Below are 21,564 nucleotides of genomic sequence, written 5' to 3'. Positions count from 1 at the left end.
CCAACTTTGAACTCTTTCCTGAATGCGCTGCTTATGTCCTCATGTTTCTTTATTCTAAGTTTTATCTTTGCTCTTATAATAACAAGAAGTCATCTGTAGAGACTATTTGTCCTCTTCTCTCTGGGAAGTCTTGTGATTGTATTCAAAGACAGAGTCCCCAAACTTAGGTGGGAACCAGGGAAAAAAGATTGTTGGTGTTGTTGGCAAGAAAAATGAAAAGCTTTTATGCCACGCCCAAAATGTGTAGTATCTCCTTAATAAGGTAGGATAGGATGACAATTGGGTTCTGATGTTGAGCATTAAATTTTTTTAGAAGAAAATTTGTGTATATATAGGAAAAGAATATGTATATACATGTATTGCATATATGTTTATGTGACTATATAGTATATATGATATTTATTCATATATTAGTAATCATAGATTATAATCTACTCCTATATACCAATCTGTCTACTTATATGCTTGCCTAATTTTGCCACATTCTCTACTCATGTGTTCTGTCACTGGAGAGCAGCATGGGAAAGGGAGAAAAACTCTAGTCTCAATATTAAGGGTCAAACTGGGCTTCACATGTTCTAAGGAGGAGCTCTACCACTGTGCTGCATATTACTTGCTTTAAATATTAGTTACAAATATTGCAAGGTTTGCTTTTAAACATATTGGGATTATAGTGAGTTTGCTTTGTTTTAATCCTTATTTTTTTTTAGATAGGCTCTTGCTGTGCAACCCAGGCTAGGTCCTCACATCTCAGCCTTCCTGATCAGTGCAATGCTGTGTGGCATAGCCAGCGTCATACTATTTCGACAATATTAATCTTAAAATTAGTACCGGAGGAAGTAGATATTTTAAAACACAGTGCAGTAAAATATATTTAAAACCCTTTATAGAGTCTGGAGAGAGAACTTAGCAGTTAAGAGGGCCCACTGCTCTTTCAGAGGAACTTGGTTCACTTCCCAGCCTCAGATAGCAGCTCAGAGCTGCCTGGAAGATTCTAGTTCCGGGTGTCCTCCCTCCTGCCTCCTTGAACTCCTGCACACACTCGGTGCACGTCAACTCAAGCACACAGACACACATAGGAATAGCAAGAAGAAAATCTGAAAGTCTTTAAAAGTACCAGGAATTAAATATTAATCATTACACACGCTGGGTGTACATAATAATAGTGAGTGGTTAAATGATCAGTGATTACTATAATCATTAACTAATAGCAGTAATTGATCTATCTTAGAGAAGAATATTATACTGAATGTTCTAAAAGACCTTGCTGATCTCAAAAGTTTGGGTCAGTTGAACGCTCTGATCAGAGATATATTTATACTCTTCATCTGTAACAATATTTTGATATCATTTTACTTGCCAGTTTCCTTTGGAATCTTATTGTACATCACTTGGTCAATTACGGTGATTTCAGAGGTCTGTGAATATATGAAAACATAAGAAATGTATCTCAGATGTAAATTTTGTATCAAAGATCCACTGTAGTGGCTGAGAGATGGCCTTGTCAGTCAGTACTTGCAGCCTTGGGAGATTAAAGGCTTGAGTTCAGATCCCTAGTACAACACAAAAGGCATGGGGACACATCTGTAATGGAGACATAAACAGGAAGCTTCCACAGCCTCGATGTTCTGCCAGCCTAGTCTAGTCAGCAAGATCCATATTAGTGAGGGTACTACCTGGAAACTACAGTAGCTAAAGAAAGCACCAGGACACACACATGCACACATATCCTCATGTGCACTGGGAGACCCCCATCACTTGTCAAAACATATCTCTATATTCTCCAGTATCCCCTGGGTAGCAGTTGGGGATCAAAATCACTTCATGTTGACAACCAATGATTCAGTTTGGTGTTTTTCCTAATTTATCATAAAACTTTGATTGATTTTGTTTCATATGTTAATGTAAAACAGAATTATAGCATGTATTTATTCTCCTGGGATTTGATAATTTTGATATCATTAAAGAACAAAGCCTTTGCCATTAGAAGAGCTCTTTTGAGTTATTGCTCTGTGTATGACTATGCATTTCTCCTCTCTGCTGTTAGTCCAAGATGCATAAATATTATATATATATATATATACATTTATATGCTAATAGAATGGAAATCTCAATACTGTGGTTAATATGATTCTTCTAAAATATTTTCAATTATTTAAACATTTTCTTTTTTCCCCAGCCATACATACAAAACATTTTGAGATATATACTAAACTAGCTATTTTAATATATTTTGGAGCTCAGTAGCAAGCAATAGATAGGTAAGGAACGTTTCTGTGGAATCCCCCTGTAATGACAGATATGGGTCACACAATTGGAACACGTTTATAGAAGATGTTTCACATGAACTGCCTCTCATGCTAGAGATATTTCTTTAACATAGAGTCTCACAATAGATTAATATTTTTAACTTTTTATTGAGTATAATATAGATATAGAAGAGCCATAAGCCTATAGATTGTTAAAATTTCACAACTCGACACACCCACATATCTTACAATTAGGATTTAAATATAGAGATACGAATGTCCTTTAAAGACCTCTATGAATGTGCATCTTCAAATAGTTATTGGCAACATTTAGCCAATAATTTTAAGCTGTTGCATGTTTTAGAATGTCTTTTTCAGTAGGAAGCACAGGAAAAATTGCTACCTTAATCTGACTAACATAGAACTCACGAGAAATAGCGTTTCTTTTGTTTTCTATCATGCATAGATTTGAAAATCTGCCCTATCAGTCTCCATGATGCATGGTTTTCATTTGTGGTTAATTTTTCTTTTATAAAATCATGTAATTAGAAAGGAACTGTTTTACGGACTGGGGAGATGATCAGCAATTAAGAGCACTGCTCTTCCAATGGAACCAGGTCTGGTTCCCAGCACCCACATGGAGCTTCCCAACAATCTGTAACTCTAGTCCCAAGGGGTCCAACAACCATTCTGCTCTCCTCATTTCATGTTTCTTCAGAAATAATTGCTACCATTTCCAAACCATCTCTGGTACTCAGGAAAAGATGGGTTTTACCACTCAATACCATGGCCTCAAGTCTCACCACTTAGCCACGCTGCCTCGTGTCATTTTCTTAACTGAAAAGAAAGGAGGTAATTTAAAAATTGCTTTTGTCTGCACTTGTGTTACTATGGAATAATGTGTGGAGAAAAAAAAAGATCTTATAAGGTGAGAAATTATAAACTCAACAACTGAGGTGCAGTAGAGACATTTCTATGATAAATATTAGAGCTCATCTTCAAAACAATAATATTTTAAGCATTCGAGACATCAAGAGAAGAGTCCAACAGCAAGCTGAAGAGGTAGGCTTTAGGGGGTCCAGGTCCATGGTGATGAGGAATGTGAGAAGGAGCTGTAGAGGAAGAATGAAGACAGCATGAGTCTACAGAGAAGTCTCTGAAAGAAATCAGAGTGTGAATTCAAGGGAAGGCGTCAGTGCTGACTCTTCCCGCCCGCCTTCTCTCTGAACGCCTCTCAGTCCCTACACGATACTGTCTTTCTCACACCCAGGCCTCTGTAAGAGGACAGTCAGGCTCACACAAGTTTTCACTCTGAGGAAACTACATGAGCAACTAAAAGCACTTTTGTTCTATGCTTTTTTTTTTTTTTTTTACTAATTTCCATTTTAAAATCTAGCAATGTCCTAAAAATCGTCATTTGTGGTGCTCTCTGTTCTTACTCCTTTGGAGCAGGAAGGGTCCTGGGGATAAACCCAGAATGTAGCTGGTACAATGTTTTCCTGGTGCTGACTCCAGATATGTTCTGTACATTTTAGAAAAATATTTTTGTCTTTAATATTTTGGCACACATCATACTGAACTTATTTTTCTTCTATGTAATCGTGGCTTAAACTGTTCCAAAGCTCAGTATTTATGACCCAAGATATAAATTTACATTCTTCCTTTTTTCCATTTCCTTTCATTCTTTCTCTCTTACCTGTCCTCCCCTCTTCCTTTCCTCTTGCCCTTTCTCCTTCCTGCCTCCCATTCCTCTGTCTTCCTTGCTTCCTCTGTTCCTTCTTCACACACAAGTTTTCTCCCTTTTCCATAACTGAAAGAAGAACAGTTAGGACGTGCTATCTGCTATCACATATGTATTTATCACTGAAAATTAAATTGCCCCAATGAATGTGGGTGTAACTGAGTGACTGAACAAACATCTTGTACTGTCATAATGTCACAATGCAGTGTTACAATTACAGTACTATTTGCCCTAGGATTTTTATGGTGTATTTTTGTTTGTTTGTTTGTTTGTTTTTCCATTTATTTTTTTAGACCAAGTTTCATTCTGTCACTATGAAGCTCAGAATGGCTTTGAACTTCCAATCCTTCTGCCTCTGATTTTAAAGTGCTGAGATCAAAGGCATGAGTCGTCAAGTCCAGCCCGATGTGTGTGTGTTTGTGTGTTTGTGTGTGTGTGTGTGTGTGTGTGTGTGTGTGAGTGTACTACCTCTTTCTCTCTTTCTTTCTATACACACACACACACACACACACACACACACACACACACACACACACACACAAACACAAATGGGAGAGGAACAATTGTTCAAACTTTCTTACGTAGCTAACTATGAACAGAAGGCACTTTCAATAGTCTATGTTTGATTTTGCAACATATTTCACTATCTCTGCTATTAAGAAATAAAGTTCCTTCTAGTTTGAAGTCCACTTTGTGGGGAAAAGGTTCTTTAATTCTAAGCTCACTCCACCATACCACAAAAATATGCCTTTGAATGCTGCAGCTTATGGCTAAAGTGGGCAAGAAGTAAGAGAATCTACTACTGCTGCTCCCTTTAGCCAGTATGATTTCTCACCACATTCTAAATACTTATACCCACAGCAAGTGTAAGTATCTCTTTCAACCCTCATCAAAGAAGCTTCTTTTTATAAGAAAGACCTATTAGAGAAAGCCATAGCTGGTCAAAATGCAGAGTAACAAACCATGGGATGCCATCCCAAATTGATAAATCTATATCACATCTCCTATCTCTGCAACATTGAACACTGAAGAGGAGGGCTGAGGAGTGAGAGAATGAATGGGCTAGAGGACCATGATGTCCTCCCACAGACTGTCTTCACTACAGGAAAGGAAAGCGGCATCTATGAAATCTGAATAAGACTGCCACCTTAAAAAAAAAAAACCTGAGAAATACCAACACCAGTGACATGCCAACATGGATGGAGCAAATGCCATAAGACCCCACCCCAGATGAAAAGATGGAGGTGTATTTATAAATACGTAGCAATAATAATAAAAGAATAGGAGGCCATGAATTGGGGAAGGAGTGGGAATCAGGACATGGGAAGAGTTAGGGAAGGAAAGGAGAGGAGAAATTATGTAAATACAATACTGCTGTGACATTTTCAAAGAAGGGATTGTTCCAACTCAGAGCCATAGAACCCTTATGGGAGGATCTGCTTAGGGCATTCGTATGGCCCAGGACCTTTGCTCCCTGTATATGTTTCTCAACTTTGATTTGGAGTGATGCTGGAGAGGGAAGGCTTAAACATCTCCCTAGGCTTTCCTCGTGCATTTTTCACTGCACACAAAGCAGAAGGGTCAGTAATGTTATGTGCAGAAACTTTCTTTTTCTTGGGTTTTAATTATAAAGGGCCATCCTACCAGAAACATAAAGCTGGTGAGTCGGATGGTGGAGGTTTGGCGTTATTGTCTTCTGCTGTGGAGATGGTCTTTTACCTGTCATATTAGTTGATTGTTGATTGTACAAAGTAGACACTAGTCAATACCTTAATTACATATGTGAAAATTCCACTGAAATAGTTTGTGAGAGAACTATCAGTGAGGTCCACTTTATATTGCACATGAATGGCTTTTTAAATTAGACTATTACGTGTATGCAAGAATTCATGGGCGCTTCAATATTGATTATAGCAATGTTCTTTCTTCTTCAAAGCAACCATGAATTTGGCTATGCATAGTCTTTCTCTTTGCAGAATTTATTGCCTTCATTGATTAGTTTTAGATGTGTTTTAAGGATTATTTATTTATTTATTTATTTATTTATTTATTTATTTATCCATTCCTTCATTTATTTATCTGGTTTTTCCAAACAGGGTTTCTCTGTATAGCCCTGGCTGTCCTGAATAGCTTTATGGACTAAGCTGGCCTTGAACTCACTGTAATCGGCATGCCTCTCCCTCCTGAGTGCTGGGATTAAAGGCATGTACCACCATGCCCAGATATTTAAGGATTATTTTGTATTCTCTCTCCACCTCTCTCTCTGTGTCTCTGTCTGTCTGTCTGTCTCTCCTTTGTGTGTATGAGTGCATGTGTGTGTATCTGTGTTTATGTTATATGCATTAGTTCCCATATTTGCAGAAGTGATGTGTTGAATACCCCAGAGTTGGAGTTACATGTAATAGTTGCTGGACATGCATTTTGGAAATTAAACTGGGTGCTCTCCAAGAGCAAAGTAATCTTTCTGTTCCCCTAGCTTTAAATTTTTTTCCAGACGGATGTTGGAAAAGGCTCCACAGATCTTCTCTCTAATCTGTGATTCAATCATGTATGGGGTCTTTTTCCTTTTCCTCTACTCTTTCCAATGAGGCACTTGTTTATTTGTTTGTTGCTTGTTTTTTCTTTTTCTTTTTCTTTTCTTTTCTTTCTTTCTTTCTTTCTTTCTTTCTTTCTTTTTTTTTTTTTTGTGGGTGGCATTGGGATCTCACTCTGTAACTAAAACCAGCCTCCAATTTGTGATTTTCCTGCCTCAGTCTCTAAATACAGGAATTATGGGGTGTATACTACAATACCTAGTAGCATGAAGTTTTTAAATCCATCACATATTTTTTGCTCCTGCTGTCTTTAATTTTCTGTATATTTTGATTTCCTGCGTTTTCTTCTTTACATCTGAGTTTATTGCCATTGACTTCCACCATATGCTTTTACCTCAAATCATATTTTTGACTGTTTACAGTATGTTTATTTATCCTTGTCTTTTTTTCCACTTTAAACAATCTTTTGGTATATGTGTGAAACATAACAATCTGCAAGGAAACTTAGTATTTATTGTCCAATTCAGTAACTTACCATGAACTCTAAGTGACACAAGTATCATCAGGCATTATTTACTCCATCTTGCCAGCTGAGGTTCTTGATGGAGTCTCTCTCTCTCCCCTCCCGACTTCTTGTAAGGAAATCTACACTTGCCTTTCTTGTAAGGAAATTGCCAGGAGTAGCTGGCAGCACGGTCAGCAGGGTGTGAGCAGAACATAGCAGAGAGAGTCTGCAGAGGCCATCCTGTCCCTGATCTAGATATGAGCCTGGGGACCTGTGCCAGACAGTACTGGGGCAGCAATCAGAGTGCTGACCAAGATATCTGGACCAACCCCGCTGCTTTCAAGGATAGGGTGTGCCAACCTAAATGGGTTGTCATCTGAACAGCTCTGATAATCTAGGCCTCTTAGGAAAATGGCAGATCTGCAGTGCGAAGCTAAGTGTCCCTGTCCCCAAGGCCCCACAGCAGCTCTGAGACTTCAGACTGAGTTAAAACAGTGAATAATAATAGTAGTAACGAACACATTAAGTAAAACCCAGAGGCCAGAGACAGTCAACAGATGAACCGTCCCAACAGAAACAAGCGTCTGGCAAGGACCGTCTGCAGCTGATGGTTGACCACCAGAAGAATTAGAAAGATTTAATTTCAAGTTGTTTCATGTGGTTTTGAGTTAAAAATTAAAAGAAAAATTCGCCGAGAGTGTAGTCTGTTTGGAGATTCAGATCATGGTGAGGAACATGTATTACAGAGTCAATTTCTGACTCAAGAACCCAAACAGAGAGACATGGAAACCGCTAAGACGTGCCTGGTGTTTTCCCATGTGCTTTTAGCTTCTTGATCCTTCAGATTCCTTGATCCTTTAAGGTGGAAATGTTAAAGGGACCTCACAGAGCAGCACAAGACTTGGAAGGAGAATGAAAGGCAGGGGTATCATAAAGTTGTAGCCGTTCATGGAAGCCATCTCCTCTCTCTCTCTTCATTGAGAAGGAATTAACAAGTGCTCACCAAGTTCCATAAAGAACTAAATATAGAAGGTAGATTAAGGAACTAACAAATTTAAGTATCACCCAAATATGCATTTCAATAAGTGCAGGCAAAACACATAAAATAATAATTTTTTAAAATTAAAGAGTTTTAATACGTACCCTAGGTTTGCCTTTTATATTCTATATAACCCAGATTGGCAATGAATCACCTAGTCTTTCAACTCACATATTCCAGATGAGGCTACCACACCCAGTTATAGGCAATATATTAGACATCTTTCCTTCTCTTCATCTAAGATAGAATTTACTGATTACAACAAAACCAAGATATTTTCTGCTCAGTTTTCTGTAACTGTTTTCTGTTGTTGTTTGTTGTTTTTTGTTTTGTTTGTTTGTTTGTTTGTTTTTGATTTTCAAGACGGGGTTTCTCTGTGTAGCCTTGGCTGACTTGGACTCACTCTGTAGACCAGGCTGGCCTCAAACTCACAGCGATCCATTTGTTTCTGCCTGCCGAGTGCTGGGATTAAAGGCGTGTGCAACTGTTTTGTCAACTTGTTTGGTTGTTGTTTTTCAAACAGGGTAATATTCTGTAACCAAGACCAGCCTTCAGCCAGCAGCAAGACTCCTGCCTCAGTTTCCTAAATGCTAATGTCTAAGCTAAAATGTCATTGTTTGTTGCTGTTGTTTAAATATATGTGGAATTTAATTTCACACGTAATGTTATATATATACAATCAGCTTTGCTTTTACTCAGGAGATTCAAGAAACTGCAAGTATTATTTGGGTGTATGTATAATAAACGATTTTGTTTTCTCTTTTTAACTGCCTGGTTTATTTATATATTAACACGCTATCATACGTTTTAAAATTGTGATTGCATCCTAGCTATGTTTCTATCGCTATGATGAAATACCATGACAGAGAGCAACATAGTGAGAACAGAGACTTACTCAACTTACAGGTCAAAGTTACAGACCACCATCAGTGGAGAAGCCAAGCAGGTTCATTGTACCCAAATTCAGGAGCAGAGGGAAATGAGTGTGGACGAGCAGAGCTTCTGCAGCTCAAGGCTGCTTCTGCCTAAGTGGTGGTGCTACCTATGCCCGTCTTCTCATGCCGTTTAGGCATCCTTCTTAAGGCGATCCTCCACAGGCATGGCCACGTGGTGACAGTCCTTCCCTGAGATTGTATCACTAGCTTATCCAGGTTGTTTCAAGTTGGCAGTTAATGTTAACCACACAGATGGCTTTATATTTTATTTATGCTTCACGTAGGTTATCCTCGGTTTTCATTAATTTACTATATTGAGCGTTTTACATGCATTTTTACTGTTTAACGTATTTGTTGATATGGTCTCTAAAATCTTTCCACATTCATCAGAGGTAAATAAAATCCATAAATGCCTCACCGGCTAATCAGAATTGCCAAAGTTATTTCCAAATAATTTAAATTTTCATGAAAATAATTTTTCATAAATATAATTTTTATGATTGGATTTACCCCTCACTATCCTAAAAGATCATTTGCATATCATTTTATAAAATTTATAGCAAGTATTTAATTTCTTTAGCTAGTGAAAATGGTAGAATGTAAAGAAAAATGTTAACTAATGCTAGAGAGCTTGGAAACTCCTATAATAATCATAGGTTTGTGGGAAAGGTCTTAATGATTTTTACTTATGAATGTCAGTAATCTTTCTTTTAAAAGAAAATTTTAATACACTTTAATTTTTATGTGTATACATGTGTGTTTGTGTATGGGCGGATATAGTTGTAGGTCAGAGGACAACTTCTGGGAGTTAGTTCACACATTCCACCATGTGGGTCCTGGGGATAAAAGGCAAGCCATTAACACTTGGCTTTAGACACCATTATTTCTGAGCCACCTTTCCAGCCCTCAATAAACTTTATTTGCCATATTATGTAGGTATTTTCTTAAACTTCATAAGTTATGCTCACCAAAATGTTACTTCTGATTCTATTTCTAACACTCCTATGTACTTCACATCAGTAAATCAGCTCTGCTTCAGAAGTCTGCACAGTAGGTAGTTAGTAATATTTTTGTAATCTATTTTCTTGGATGCTCTGGAAGAACAATGGTCTGTCTGCCTGCCTGTCTGTCTGTCTATCTATCTATCATCTATTTACCTATCTTTCTTTCATCTATCTATCTATCTATCCATCTGTCTATCATCTAGCACTGTCTGCCTGGCTCACTCTTACAGAGATCTTGATGATGATGGTGATGACCAGGATGATGACCAGTAAGGGAGCTGACTACTTGATAGATCTATGAAGAAAGATACTTTGGGTTTTTTTTTATGTAGAAATATCTAGTTATTGGAAATATTCCAACCCCTGAAATTTATTCAGGTACTTAAGGTGAATGTTATACTTTGTCAAAGTAATTATTTGTGTAGATCTTTCACTCACAATTTAATATTTATGGAGTTTATCAAGTAATGTGTTACAAGCCACTGAGTCACAATTAGTAGAAAATAGAAAGTCATTTCCTTAATCACACTCAGAAAACCGTCATTTTCAAGACCTTTTATGAATTACATAAAGTTCTTTTAAAGACACCAGTACCATCCCCTTCTCATTAGAAAATATATTTTAAAAGATTTGTTTTGTTTGTAATTATGCAATTATGCATGTGTGTGTGAGAGAGAGAGAGGAGACAGAGAGAGACAGAGAGAAGAGAGAAAGAAAAGAGGACAGAGAGAGAGAGAGAGAGAGAGAGAGAGAGAGAGAGAGAGAGAGAGAGATGGAGGTGTAGGTACCTGTGAAGTCCAGAAGAGCAGAAGAGACTGTCAGGCCCCTTGGAACTGGACTTACAAAGTGCCATGAGCCACCTCTCTCTGGGTGTTGGGAACTGTGGTTTCTGCAAGGGTAGTTATGCACTCTTAAGTGCAAAGCCATTTCTCTAGCTCCACTATCCTAATTTTATCTGTTGTATCTTGGAGCTGGAGCCTTTACGATTCTCTTTATGATTCTACCATATAGCAGAATCTATCAACTAATAGATTGAGATGGAAGTTAGGCACTAAGTTTCCAAAGACTTAAAAAGTGATACCTTGGGCAGAAGTCACCACCTCACTTGACTAGTACATTTTAGATGAATATGTTTGTTCTTAAAATCACTATAATTATGTCTTGCATATTTATTCAAAATACTGGCTAACCCTTTTAAATATTTAACAAAAGAGAAATGAAATATCAATATTTCCACTGTGAGTAAAGTCTATACCTATCTTTATTAAATGCAAAGACAAATACTGCTTAGTTTTATCCAAATTAAATGTCACATTAAAGTATTGTTCTCTTTTGGTTACCTAATAAAGCTTCATCAAGGAATATTGAGCAGTTCTTCACTGTATGACCACATACACAGTATGTTACTCTATTTTAAAAGAAAAGTTGTAACTCTTACTTATTTACTAATTTAATGTCTAGATTCAAAAGTTTGTGCTTGTTATACCAAAATTGTTTGCAAGGTGTTCAAGCTAGAATTTTCTCTCAGCATTGTAAAACTGCTGCTCGTTTTTTTTTTTTTCCTTAAACTCCACATTTCATTGGAATTTATCTGAAACAAGTACTGGGACAAATGGATGATTCCCTTCCCTTTCTTTTGTATAATGCAGCAGGTTTGCCTTGGCGTGCCACCGTAATCTTAATCACTCTGAAGAGGTTTGCTGAGGTTGCAGCGCAGCAGTGATAATACTCATTGTAAAAAGAAAAAAAAAAAATATAGGGCCCAAAGCACTGCCTGCCTTTGCTAGCCTGTGCCTTAGACCCACATTACTTTATTTTCCCTGCCACTGTAATCTGTATCCCAGTTAATAATTTAGTGCTAATCATCTTCTTATCTTCAGAAAAGGAGAGTCTATTTTGAAACACAAGGCTAACTGACCTTGAAAGCAAGTTTAATACATGCAGATTTTGTATCTCAACTGAAGCTTTCTCTCAGTGGATTTCTCGGGGCATGGTGCTACCTGGGTCTCTGTGTGTCATCCTCAATTCTCTCACCTTCTTTAATCATGATACAAATTTAGTATTTCTTAGTCGTGACTTTTATCTCTATTTGTATGTTTTGTTACAAATAATAATCTTATGGTTATGAGAAAGTTAGAAAATATGTAAACTTGGGAGGCTAAGGCAGGGGAATCAAGAATCCAAGGCTAGCTTGGGCTACAAAGGGAGATCCATTCCATAAGCAAACATCTGCCTCATAGCACTACTGATACAGAGAATACTCTCTCCATCAATTCTGCTGTTTCACAAAGTACCTGTGTGTTCCCATTCTGTTTTGCTAAACACTATCAAATGACATCTTCTAGAAGAGCGTGAATTATTGACTTGGTCCAGAGAAAAAAACTATGAATTAAATGCAAAAGCAAAAGGTTTAAGTTAGTTCCTGAGGCCAAAGTTTGTGACCTGGAAAACATTAGTTGAGGAATGACCTATGAATTAATTATAATTTTAAAAGAATTTAAAATATATTAAATCAGTTATGAAAGTTTACTTTAGATTTACAAAACTTCAATGCTAAGGCAGAGATTGTCAATTTTTAACACATGATTAATAACAACAACAACAACAGCAACAACGACAATGACACAGTTTTCTAATGTTAGGAGAGATTTTGGTATATGTGCCCTAATGAGTTGATGGATGTGCTTCTGATGAACACTACAGGGGTCTACTAGAACAAGAAAATAAGAAGGAAAAGGTGCTTTTGCTCACCTAAAAATGATATGTAATATGGACTTTAGAAAATATTAAGCTTTTTGAAAATTAATGCTATAATTATAGCTAATGTCAAACTTGTTTGTGTATCTGTAGCAGCAATTTACTTTGAAGAAGAACATTCAAGTATTTATTTGTCTTGTCTCTTTTGTAATTTCCTATTTTCTTTTCTTCAAACTTAAGAAGAGACAAACTTTTTATTTCAAAAGCAGAATGATTTTAGTTAGTGCAACAATAGCAAGAAAGTATAGTGATTTTATTGAATTTTTTTATGAGAAGTGAAAAGTTAACCGTTGTTTTGCTTTTAATTAATACATCATTTTGTTGAATAGACTTTATCAACTCATGGTTTCTTGATTACAAAGAAAATTACTCTGTTTGTGTGGGTTATTACTCGAGCTCACTTCACTTTTACTGATTATATTTGTGTAGTTTTCATACTGCTAAAATAAAATATGGAAATAATGAAAATTACAGATATACTTTGGGGAATAAATTTAGAAAACAAATTTTACTAACTATACTTGAAAATAAAGTGCTTTTATATAGATATTAGTGTCAAAATTGCTTTCATGAAAATGTTCTAATGAAAATAACCTTGATTTTTATTAGCCTGTTTTCTTTTTTAAATCACACTATGAAGGAATGATTAAATCGAATATAAAGTATAGAACAATTTAACAGGTTTAATAGTCTTACAGATAAGATAGAAATGCTTCTGGTATTATCTTGAGAGTTGGTTGTGAACTGAGTTTTCTTCTTTAAGCACTATGCTATTTTCACCTCATTATGTTTCTCTACAGCATGTTAAATAATGTAATTTTGAAGACAGTTCATAGAATCATTGCTTTGAGAAAAGCATTTCGAAAAACCCTTGATTGCACTAATTAAGTAGACATTTCTCTATATTCATCATTCCCCAGAGTGACTGGCCTGACCGGTGCTCAGTGAATACACATTTTAGCTGTCAGAACACTAGGTTCCCTTAAGGGGCAAGAGTATATTTCTCAACGTTTGAACAGGTACTGAAAAGTGGTCTCCTTTAAGAGGAATTTTCAGGCCAAGTGTAGTGGTGCATACCTTTGAGTCCAGCATTCAGAAGCAGAATCAAAAGGATTTCTGTGGGATTGAGGTCATCTTGTTGACTTAGTGAGCTCTCAGGCAGTTAGGGTGTCAGTCTCAAAGACAGAGAAGGAGAGGGGTCTCAGAGACACAGTCTTCTCCCTCTCTCTCTCTCTCTCTCTCTCTCTCTCTCTCTCTCTCTCTCTGTCTCTCTCTCTCTGTCTGTCTGTCTGTCTCTCTCTCTCTGTCTCTCTCTCTGTCTCTCTCTCTCTGTCTCTCTCTCTCTCTGTCTCTCTCTCTCTGTCTCTCTCTCTCTGTCTCTCTCTCTCCCTCCCTCCCTCCTCTCTCTCTCTCTCTCTCTCTCTCTCTCTCTCTCTCTCGGCAGGTAAAGCTTATATAATTCTAGTTTACAGAATATTTGTTACTCTTTTTTCTTTTCTTTTTTTTTTACATATACATTTATATTATTACACAAATATTCAATAAACTACCTACAGCAAGAAGAGCCACGAAAAAAATCAGGAATTATATAAATGTTGCATTGGCTATTTTGTATTTGACAGCCTTGAAGAAAACATCTTTCCTATCTTGGTGCGTCTAAAATTCTGAATGTGAGTCAGCAGCTATCAAACCTCATCTCTATCCACTTAAGAAGTCTATCTAGACCTAAAAACATCTTAACCCCTGAACAACTAAGCTTAACTGTAAAACTAAACTGTCTGGTCTTCAGCCCCATCAGAGACTTGAGACTCTCAGTGCCATCATCTGTGTGTGCAAGGGGTGCTGAAACTGGCAAGGCTAAGCCACTGTGTTTGCTCATTCACTTAGCTGAATGGAGGGTTCAATACAATACCGTGCGTCCCATCTCCTCAAAGATAAGGCAGGTTTTTATTTTTATTTTTATTAAACCTTTAAAAAAATCTAATGTAGCCTTGATGATTTCCTTCTAGTACCTCTCCTAAAAACAAATGACTTTTAACATGAAAACATGTAAACAAACAGTTCACCTTTCTTATATCTGTATAAACTTTATTTTATACTTTTATTCTACCAACTGATGCCATTAGTATATGTTCTAAATTAGGTTGAACTTCATACTCACTTTTGAATGGAAAATAAAAATAAAACCACCCTGCCAGAGGTCTAGGGGAAGGGAATAGGCCAGAAGAGGTAGGGAAGGTGGGGACAAGAAGATTAAGTGAGGGGCTAACAATGGGGATGTAAGATGAATAAATTATAATGAATAAGTGAATAAAATTAACACACACACAAGTAAAATCAACAAGTATGATTCTTATTTTGCTTATGACACATAGTTAACAGCTAAGCTGAGACCTTTTAAAAATCTTTCTTTCTCTTGGGCCTTTCCTCCTCCTCCTTTTTTTATGCTTGTCTCCTTCATCCAGAAATTCATAGCCATTGTTGGGTGGACAATACAAGGACAGCCTGAGTGCAACGCCCTCGGTTATGACTCACAAGCATCAGCTCCAGATTGACAACTTTTTCTCCCATTTAGTCCTTTCAATTGGTTCTTCCTCCCTCACACATGCATCCCCTTCCTGCTCCCCTCCTCCTCGTCTAAGAAATAAAAGTGTTATGAATAGGTTCAAATAAACTTTAGAAATAGAGAAAAAGGCCTGTTTGTGAAGATGATTTTAAGATAACTTGTAGGTACAAAAAAAATCTCATTTTAAAACCAAAACAAAGTAAGTGCTTCCATTTGGTTAACTCCTATGAGTAACACAGTTTCTATTAGAGAACATAATAATTAGTTATATGTTATATATATAATATTTAATATGTAACTATGTAATATAATATATAACTATAATATATGTTATATATAGGTTTTTAAGTAATAATTTAGTTTCTGCTAGAGAACATAATTACTAACCAGTGTGGCCATATCTCACAGTTTCACACACCTATACAGAGTTGGTTGTATTTGTTCTCTGGCCTGTTTCTCTCATTTCTTGTTGTTGAATCATTTCCTAAGGTATTACTGCAACTTTTGTATGTAATCACACAGTAAATTTTCTACAACCTAGTGCAAAATGAGTTTAATAAGTGTTTTTCCTTTTCTCCATAATAAAGCAAGAGAAATGCTACGGAATTGAGTAAAAGTAAGTCAAATTAAATATACTAAATATATTTTAAAACTATAAAACTGTAGAGGCATCCATATTCGAATTGCCTCATAAGCAGGTTTTGCTTTTATCTCTATTTACAAGAATACTGGGGATTGAGGACAGTGAGTTGGATTGCACAAGTAGAATTCTTAGCAATGGGGTAGTGCTCAGTGTGGGTCTTGAGTACACAAACAAACAACAGCCAGTCCACCTGTGTAAGTGAAAAAGGAAGCCGTGTTCATATACGACTCTCATGATTCTCTAGTCTAGTTATTTGTTTGATTAGTTGAGAAAGTGTTAAGTTCAGGAATTATAAAAAGAAGGATTTTATTGTACCTTTTAATCTAAGAAAAATGGCTGGTGAAGCCTTCTTTTTGTAAGTTGAGGCTGGCTGGATTCAGTGTTTCCACCTCTGATGTCATGAGGCTGGCAATCTATACCTGAGGAGATGTGGCTGCCATTTTGCACCAGCTAAAGCTCTTAGGTCTTCCTCTGTGCAATGCAGAAGATAATTTACAGTCCATTGGGAGGGAAACACTTGTCTTGTAAGCCATCTCTGACTAATGTAGGCAATTCCTTGAAGACCTGTGCTCAGACACTTCTACCCTGAACAGGAATACCCTGATCTGATTGTCACATTCACCATGGAAACAGGATAGTGAGGAATAATAATAAAACTATAGGATTACTCTACTGAGCTATAATTGTGTTGGTTTTAGAACTGGCAGTGTTATAAGCAAGGATTGTACTGATATCCCTCTGTGTTGGTTAGTTACCATGTAGATGAGAAAGGATGAGGGCTGTGTGCACAGCCTTTTGGTTTCCATGGGAACACAGCCTTATTATTACCACAAAAGAGAACCACTTCATATAAATAAAAAGAATAGTGTTCACTTGCTGCCACATCTTCAAATCTACAATAACTATGCTTAAACTCCATGAAAATTTGTTAAACTTAAAGTAATTATTATTTGGAAATATACTGATTATAAGGACAAAAAGACAAACTCAGTGATCAGTCAACCTTGGTATATTTGGTGAATATGACTCATATTTTCTTCACAATCCTTCACATGTTTTGAGTTTGTCTTAATATTCTATAATTCTGTGGGGGAAATGCAATTATATGTAGGAGTAGTCACAGGAGTAGGAAATTTATTTACAAGATTATTTTACTACACTCTTTAGCAAATATAGAAAATAAAAGTTTGAACTTAAAAATAATGAAATAGTATATTTTTTTTAGAAAATAAAATCAATAAGCATATTTTCAGAAGTAAAATTGACTTAGAATACTAACTTCTAAATAGAACCCAGAATGTTTCTTCACAAAGACACATAAAACTTACTCTGTGTCAGACATGGTGAGCTTGATCAGAATCTATAAGTTCATATATTAGGAGTACTTTTACTTGGTTAATGTCTAGCATGTAATTATAGAAAGCCAAAATAAACAAATCCTTCCTAGTCCTTGGGTTGCAGTGTACTTGCCACAGGTCTGGTTCTGCCCACCCGAAATACGCAATTGTGGAGTGATATGGATAGCAAGTTGATAGTCTGAGAGGGTATTACACAGGTCACGTTGAGTCTCTGCCTGTGTCCTGTTAGAACACATCATAAATCCCAGCCTCACAAATTATAAATCTGTTCCACTCCAAAATAAACAAAGGCAGTTTTATTGTACATTACAAGTACATTACAAGTAGCCTGAGCCTGGGACGTGTTTGGTGTGTTAAATGGCAGGTTGCAGTTCTAACTTACCTACATATAAGAGTAATATGAACTTGACTTTTCAAAATATGTGTTAGGTGCTCTGAGGCTCCTCATGGGATCAGCATTGCTGGTTAAACTCTGACAGTGAGTCCTGTCTGCGTTTAACCCTTCTTTAAGTGACGTCATTTGCACTGCGCTGGAAATCAATTTAGAAGATCGTGCTAGTCTACTAAGCACTTCGGATAAGGCAATTCCATGAAGCATTCCAAGATTATCACAAGGAATTGCTCTCATATGCCATAAAAGAAAAATGACACGGCCTGCTGAGGGAGTTACAGTTTGACAGCCCCTCCCACAGGAGCACTAAAATCACCCTGTGACAGTTAGGTCTGGTTAGCACTCACAGATTGAAAGTGTTACACTTGCCACACTCTGACCGTGTGGAGCCATTCGTATGTGTGTCTCCCAGCCAATGATGAGGGTTTCAGAGCCGATGCTGGACATGGACATGGGAAACTACAGCGAAGTTTTGGACCCAACTTACTCAAGTTTGGAGTTTGACACTATGCAGATTCTGTATAATCCCAACGGTGAGTTCTCATACGCTTATATGTAAGAGAAAGCTCACAGGAGAAGGAAATGAAGCTGTCTTAGGGTCTGGCTTAGCTTCATTGCCGGGGAATTCAAGAGTTTGTTTAAGGTCACAAATCTGAAGCGTTATGCCTCATCACATGTTAAATCCATGTTGCCATAGCTGTTTAACATTAGAGGTAGAGTAAATTATATTTATATTATAAAGTAACCTCAGAATTGTATATAGGCCAATTGGGGTACAAAGCAGAGTTGACAGGGCTATTTTATCTGCTGTACATAATAGTGATAAAAATTTTTTGACAGATTGGCTTTGAAAATAATTTTTTTATACAGTATGTAGAGTAACTATGGACAACTTAATATAGGGTGCTGGAGGGGGGTTACTGTTTCCTTCTTCATCTCATCATCCCAGTATTCCATTGCTGTTGAAGAGAAACTACACTTAAGATTATTTTGTGGTCTCCTCTCTGGACACAGATATAAAAAGGAATAAAGGTTTATATTATAACCTCAGGTGACGGGCTAATGTTTAGCTTCTCAGAACTCAGGGCATTTAGCTACTGTAACATTTTAACTTTAAATTAGACACAAATTATTTGGGGTTTGGGTCTTTATGTAATGTAGTTTATTGTTCACTCAGAATGTAGATTGATTTCTTTTTCTAAGTGGAGAGCTTACTCAAGACAGGTTGTAACTTTTATAACTTGAAATTATATTTGCGATGGCAAAAGTGTGTACCTGTGTATGTGTCTGTGTGTCTTTGTGTATGCATTTTTAGGTCAAGAATGGGAAATCATTTTTAGATTATCTTAAATCCTGCTGAGCTGTGAATTTCATTTATATTTTCAGTAATCAATATTGAGTAAGTAATAGGTTAATAGTGGGAGACTTTTAGAAATTGAAAGCTCATTTCTGTAATTTAACACAAATACAGAATGAAGCTACAGAGTAATTCTTAGGAAGACACAGTTTTGATAAATGATATTCAGTATTTATTTCAATAAACTCAGAGCTTTAATAAGAGACCACTGATGCATAAGCAGTAGGTCCAGGTGTGCCATATATATGTATTTTGTTTATGAGTGTATGCTAAAATAATCCACACTCAAAGCTGTGTGTATAGTAAGGTCTAACTTGTTTGCTTATAACAATATTGTCCATTGCACATAAGTATGGCATTAAACATGAAGCCAGACTTAAATTTGTTTTGTTTATAGTATTTTAATGTTATCCAACAGAGCACAATTGATTCCAGACACTTCTTTTAAAAATAGTTTTACTACTTAAAACAACTTTTGAATTTAAATTAGTTTTGATGATATTCTTCTCCTCTCGCAAGTCCTTCCACATCCTCTCCTGCTCCCATACACCCAACTTTAAATTCTCTCTCAAAGAAGAAACAAAAACCCGATATAACAATAAGAATCCTCAAAAATCAAGAAATAAAAGCAGAACAACACCAAGAAAATAAAACAAAGCTACAAAAACAACCCCACCACCCCCAGCAAACTGTAACCAAAGAAAAACACACAAGAGTACTGTGGAGCCCATTACATGGGTCAACTACTGCTGAACCTGGGAAGGTCATCCCAGGAGTGGTTTCTATACCCCCACTCCACTACAGACAACTGATTTTCCTCTCCCAGAAGGTACAAATGAAAGTTCAGTTGTTAAGTTTTATGCTAGTGGCTAGGTTTTCATGCATGCATTCTTTCATTTTTTTTTTGAATATTGCAAAGTAAAACATAACAAAATAAAGGAAAACTATCACATTGAAGTCAGACAAGACAAACTAACAGAAGGAAAAGAACCCCAAGAGGAGGGACAAAAATCAGAGACCCACTCATGCACATACTCAGGAATTCCAAAACCATATGAATCTGGAAACCATAACATATACGCAGAAGACCTGGTGCAGACCCATGGAGGCCCTGTGCTTTCTGCTTCTGTCTCTTTGAGTTCATTTGAGCTTTTCCCAATTGATTCCAAGGTGCCCTGTTTTGGTATCCTTCATTCCATCTGGCTGTTACATTCTTTTCACTTCCTCTTCTAAGGATTTCCCAAGCTCTGAGGGGAAGGATTCAATGGAGAACCCATTTAGGAATGAGTGTTCCATGGTTTCTCACTCTGCATAATAGCTGCCTGTGATTTTAGATACTTCTAAATTCCACATTACTAAAAGCTTAACATTATGTAAATTCTTCAACATTTATAACCTACATTTTATGTCATGTGATTAATTTTCAATATGTTTTGTTAATGTTTTCTATCTATGAAATTATGTACCACAATGTTTATCTATATTGTGTATTCATAAGGAGAGTATGTGTAACATCACATAATATAATTAGTAATGCTAACTTTTAATTTTACCCATTTTTATTAGAGATACAGTAGTAATTTTTTATTATAAATATAGTACATATTCAGTTTATTTTCAATTAATATTTTGTGTCATTGGATCTACGGTCTCATGCCTAAGAGGCAAGTGCTTTGTTATTAAGCAATATTCCTAGCTTATCAAGTTCAAGTTTTATGATGGTACTTTATGCATTTAATGTCTCTGAGTACATTGGGATTCATAAAATATTTTAAACAGTAGCAAATAATTGAAGAAATTTTTATATAGTAAAAATGTCTACATGTACATTGTCTTCTCTCTTAAAACTGTATATTAGATGTTCCACTGTGTCTGGTAGGTAGGAAACAGAAAGATGAGTAAAACAGATGAATTCTCTGAAATCATGGTATTGATAGTCTATGTGTAAAGATGGATTTGTGAGCCACCCGTTTGTAGTAAAAGTGCAAACAAAATAATGTAACCTAAAATAGTGGTAGTTTGTCAAAGTCTAGGCTCTGCTTAAAGGGCAGTTGAGGGATGACTGTCTTTGAAGTCTCAAAGAAGATTCCTGTGAGAAGTGATCAAAAATCTTGGGAGTAACTTTAATACAGGCTTGGGAAAACTCCAGGAGACTTTGGAGAGTACAGTTGATGAAATCAGGTTTTAAAGAACAGAAAAAGGCAATAGGGGCTTAGAACAGTCAACAGGATGGAGATGTAATGGGCAGTGGGGCTGTGAGAGGTGGAAAGTGCCAGGGCAGGGGACTTCAGGGTACAGATCTTTACATGTAGTGATAAAATAAATAATTGGCTGTACTCTTCCTGTGAGTCATAGCTGTATTGGACAGAGGAAGAGGATGTGACATTGGTGTCTGGTAGAAAATAAGCAAAAGAGGAGTACAGAGGACAGGAAGCAAATTAGAAAATAACTCTTGAAAGGATGATGGTGTTGGATTACAGAAGAC

The 21,564-nt window shown here is 36.5% G+C and overlaps 1 protein-coding gene across 3 annotated transcripts in view; it reads left to right on the top strand.

The window, feature by feature from the left end:
• HNF4G (hepatocyte nuclear factor 4 gamma) overlaps positions 1-21,564 on the top strand; it is a 136,788-nt gene that overhangs the window by 89,331 nt on the left and 25,893 nt on the right. The window contains exon 1 of one of the 3 annotated variants that reach the window (XM_084768111.1): positions 17,941-18,255. The exons of the other annotated variants lie outside the window; for them this stretch is intronic. Within the exon in view, the coding sequence (XP_084624237.1) occupies positions 18,120-18,255 (136 nt within the window). The 5' untranslated portion in view covers positions 17,941-18,119. Of the gene's footprint in view, positions 1-17,940; positions 18,256-21,564 lie in introns of those variants that run through there. 3 annotated transcript variants of the gene reach the window in all.

This window comes from Acomys minous, assembly GCF_964271855.1.
Source record: "Acomys minous genome assembly, chromosome: 1".
NCBI classification, from domain to species: domain Eukaryota; kingdom Metazoa; phylum Chordata; class Mammalia; order Rodentia; family Muridae; genus Acomys; species Acomys minous.
Note: the sequence above shows the minus strand (reverse complement) of the source record. Positions and strands in the feature narration are given on the sequence as shown.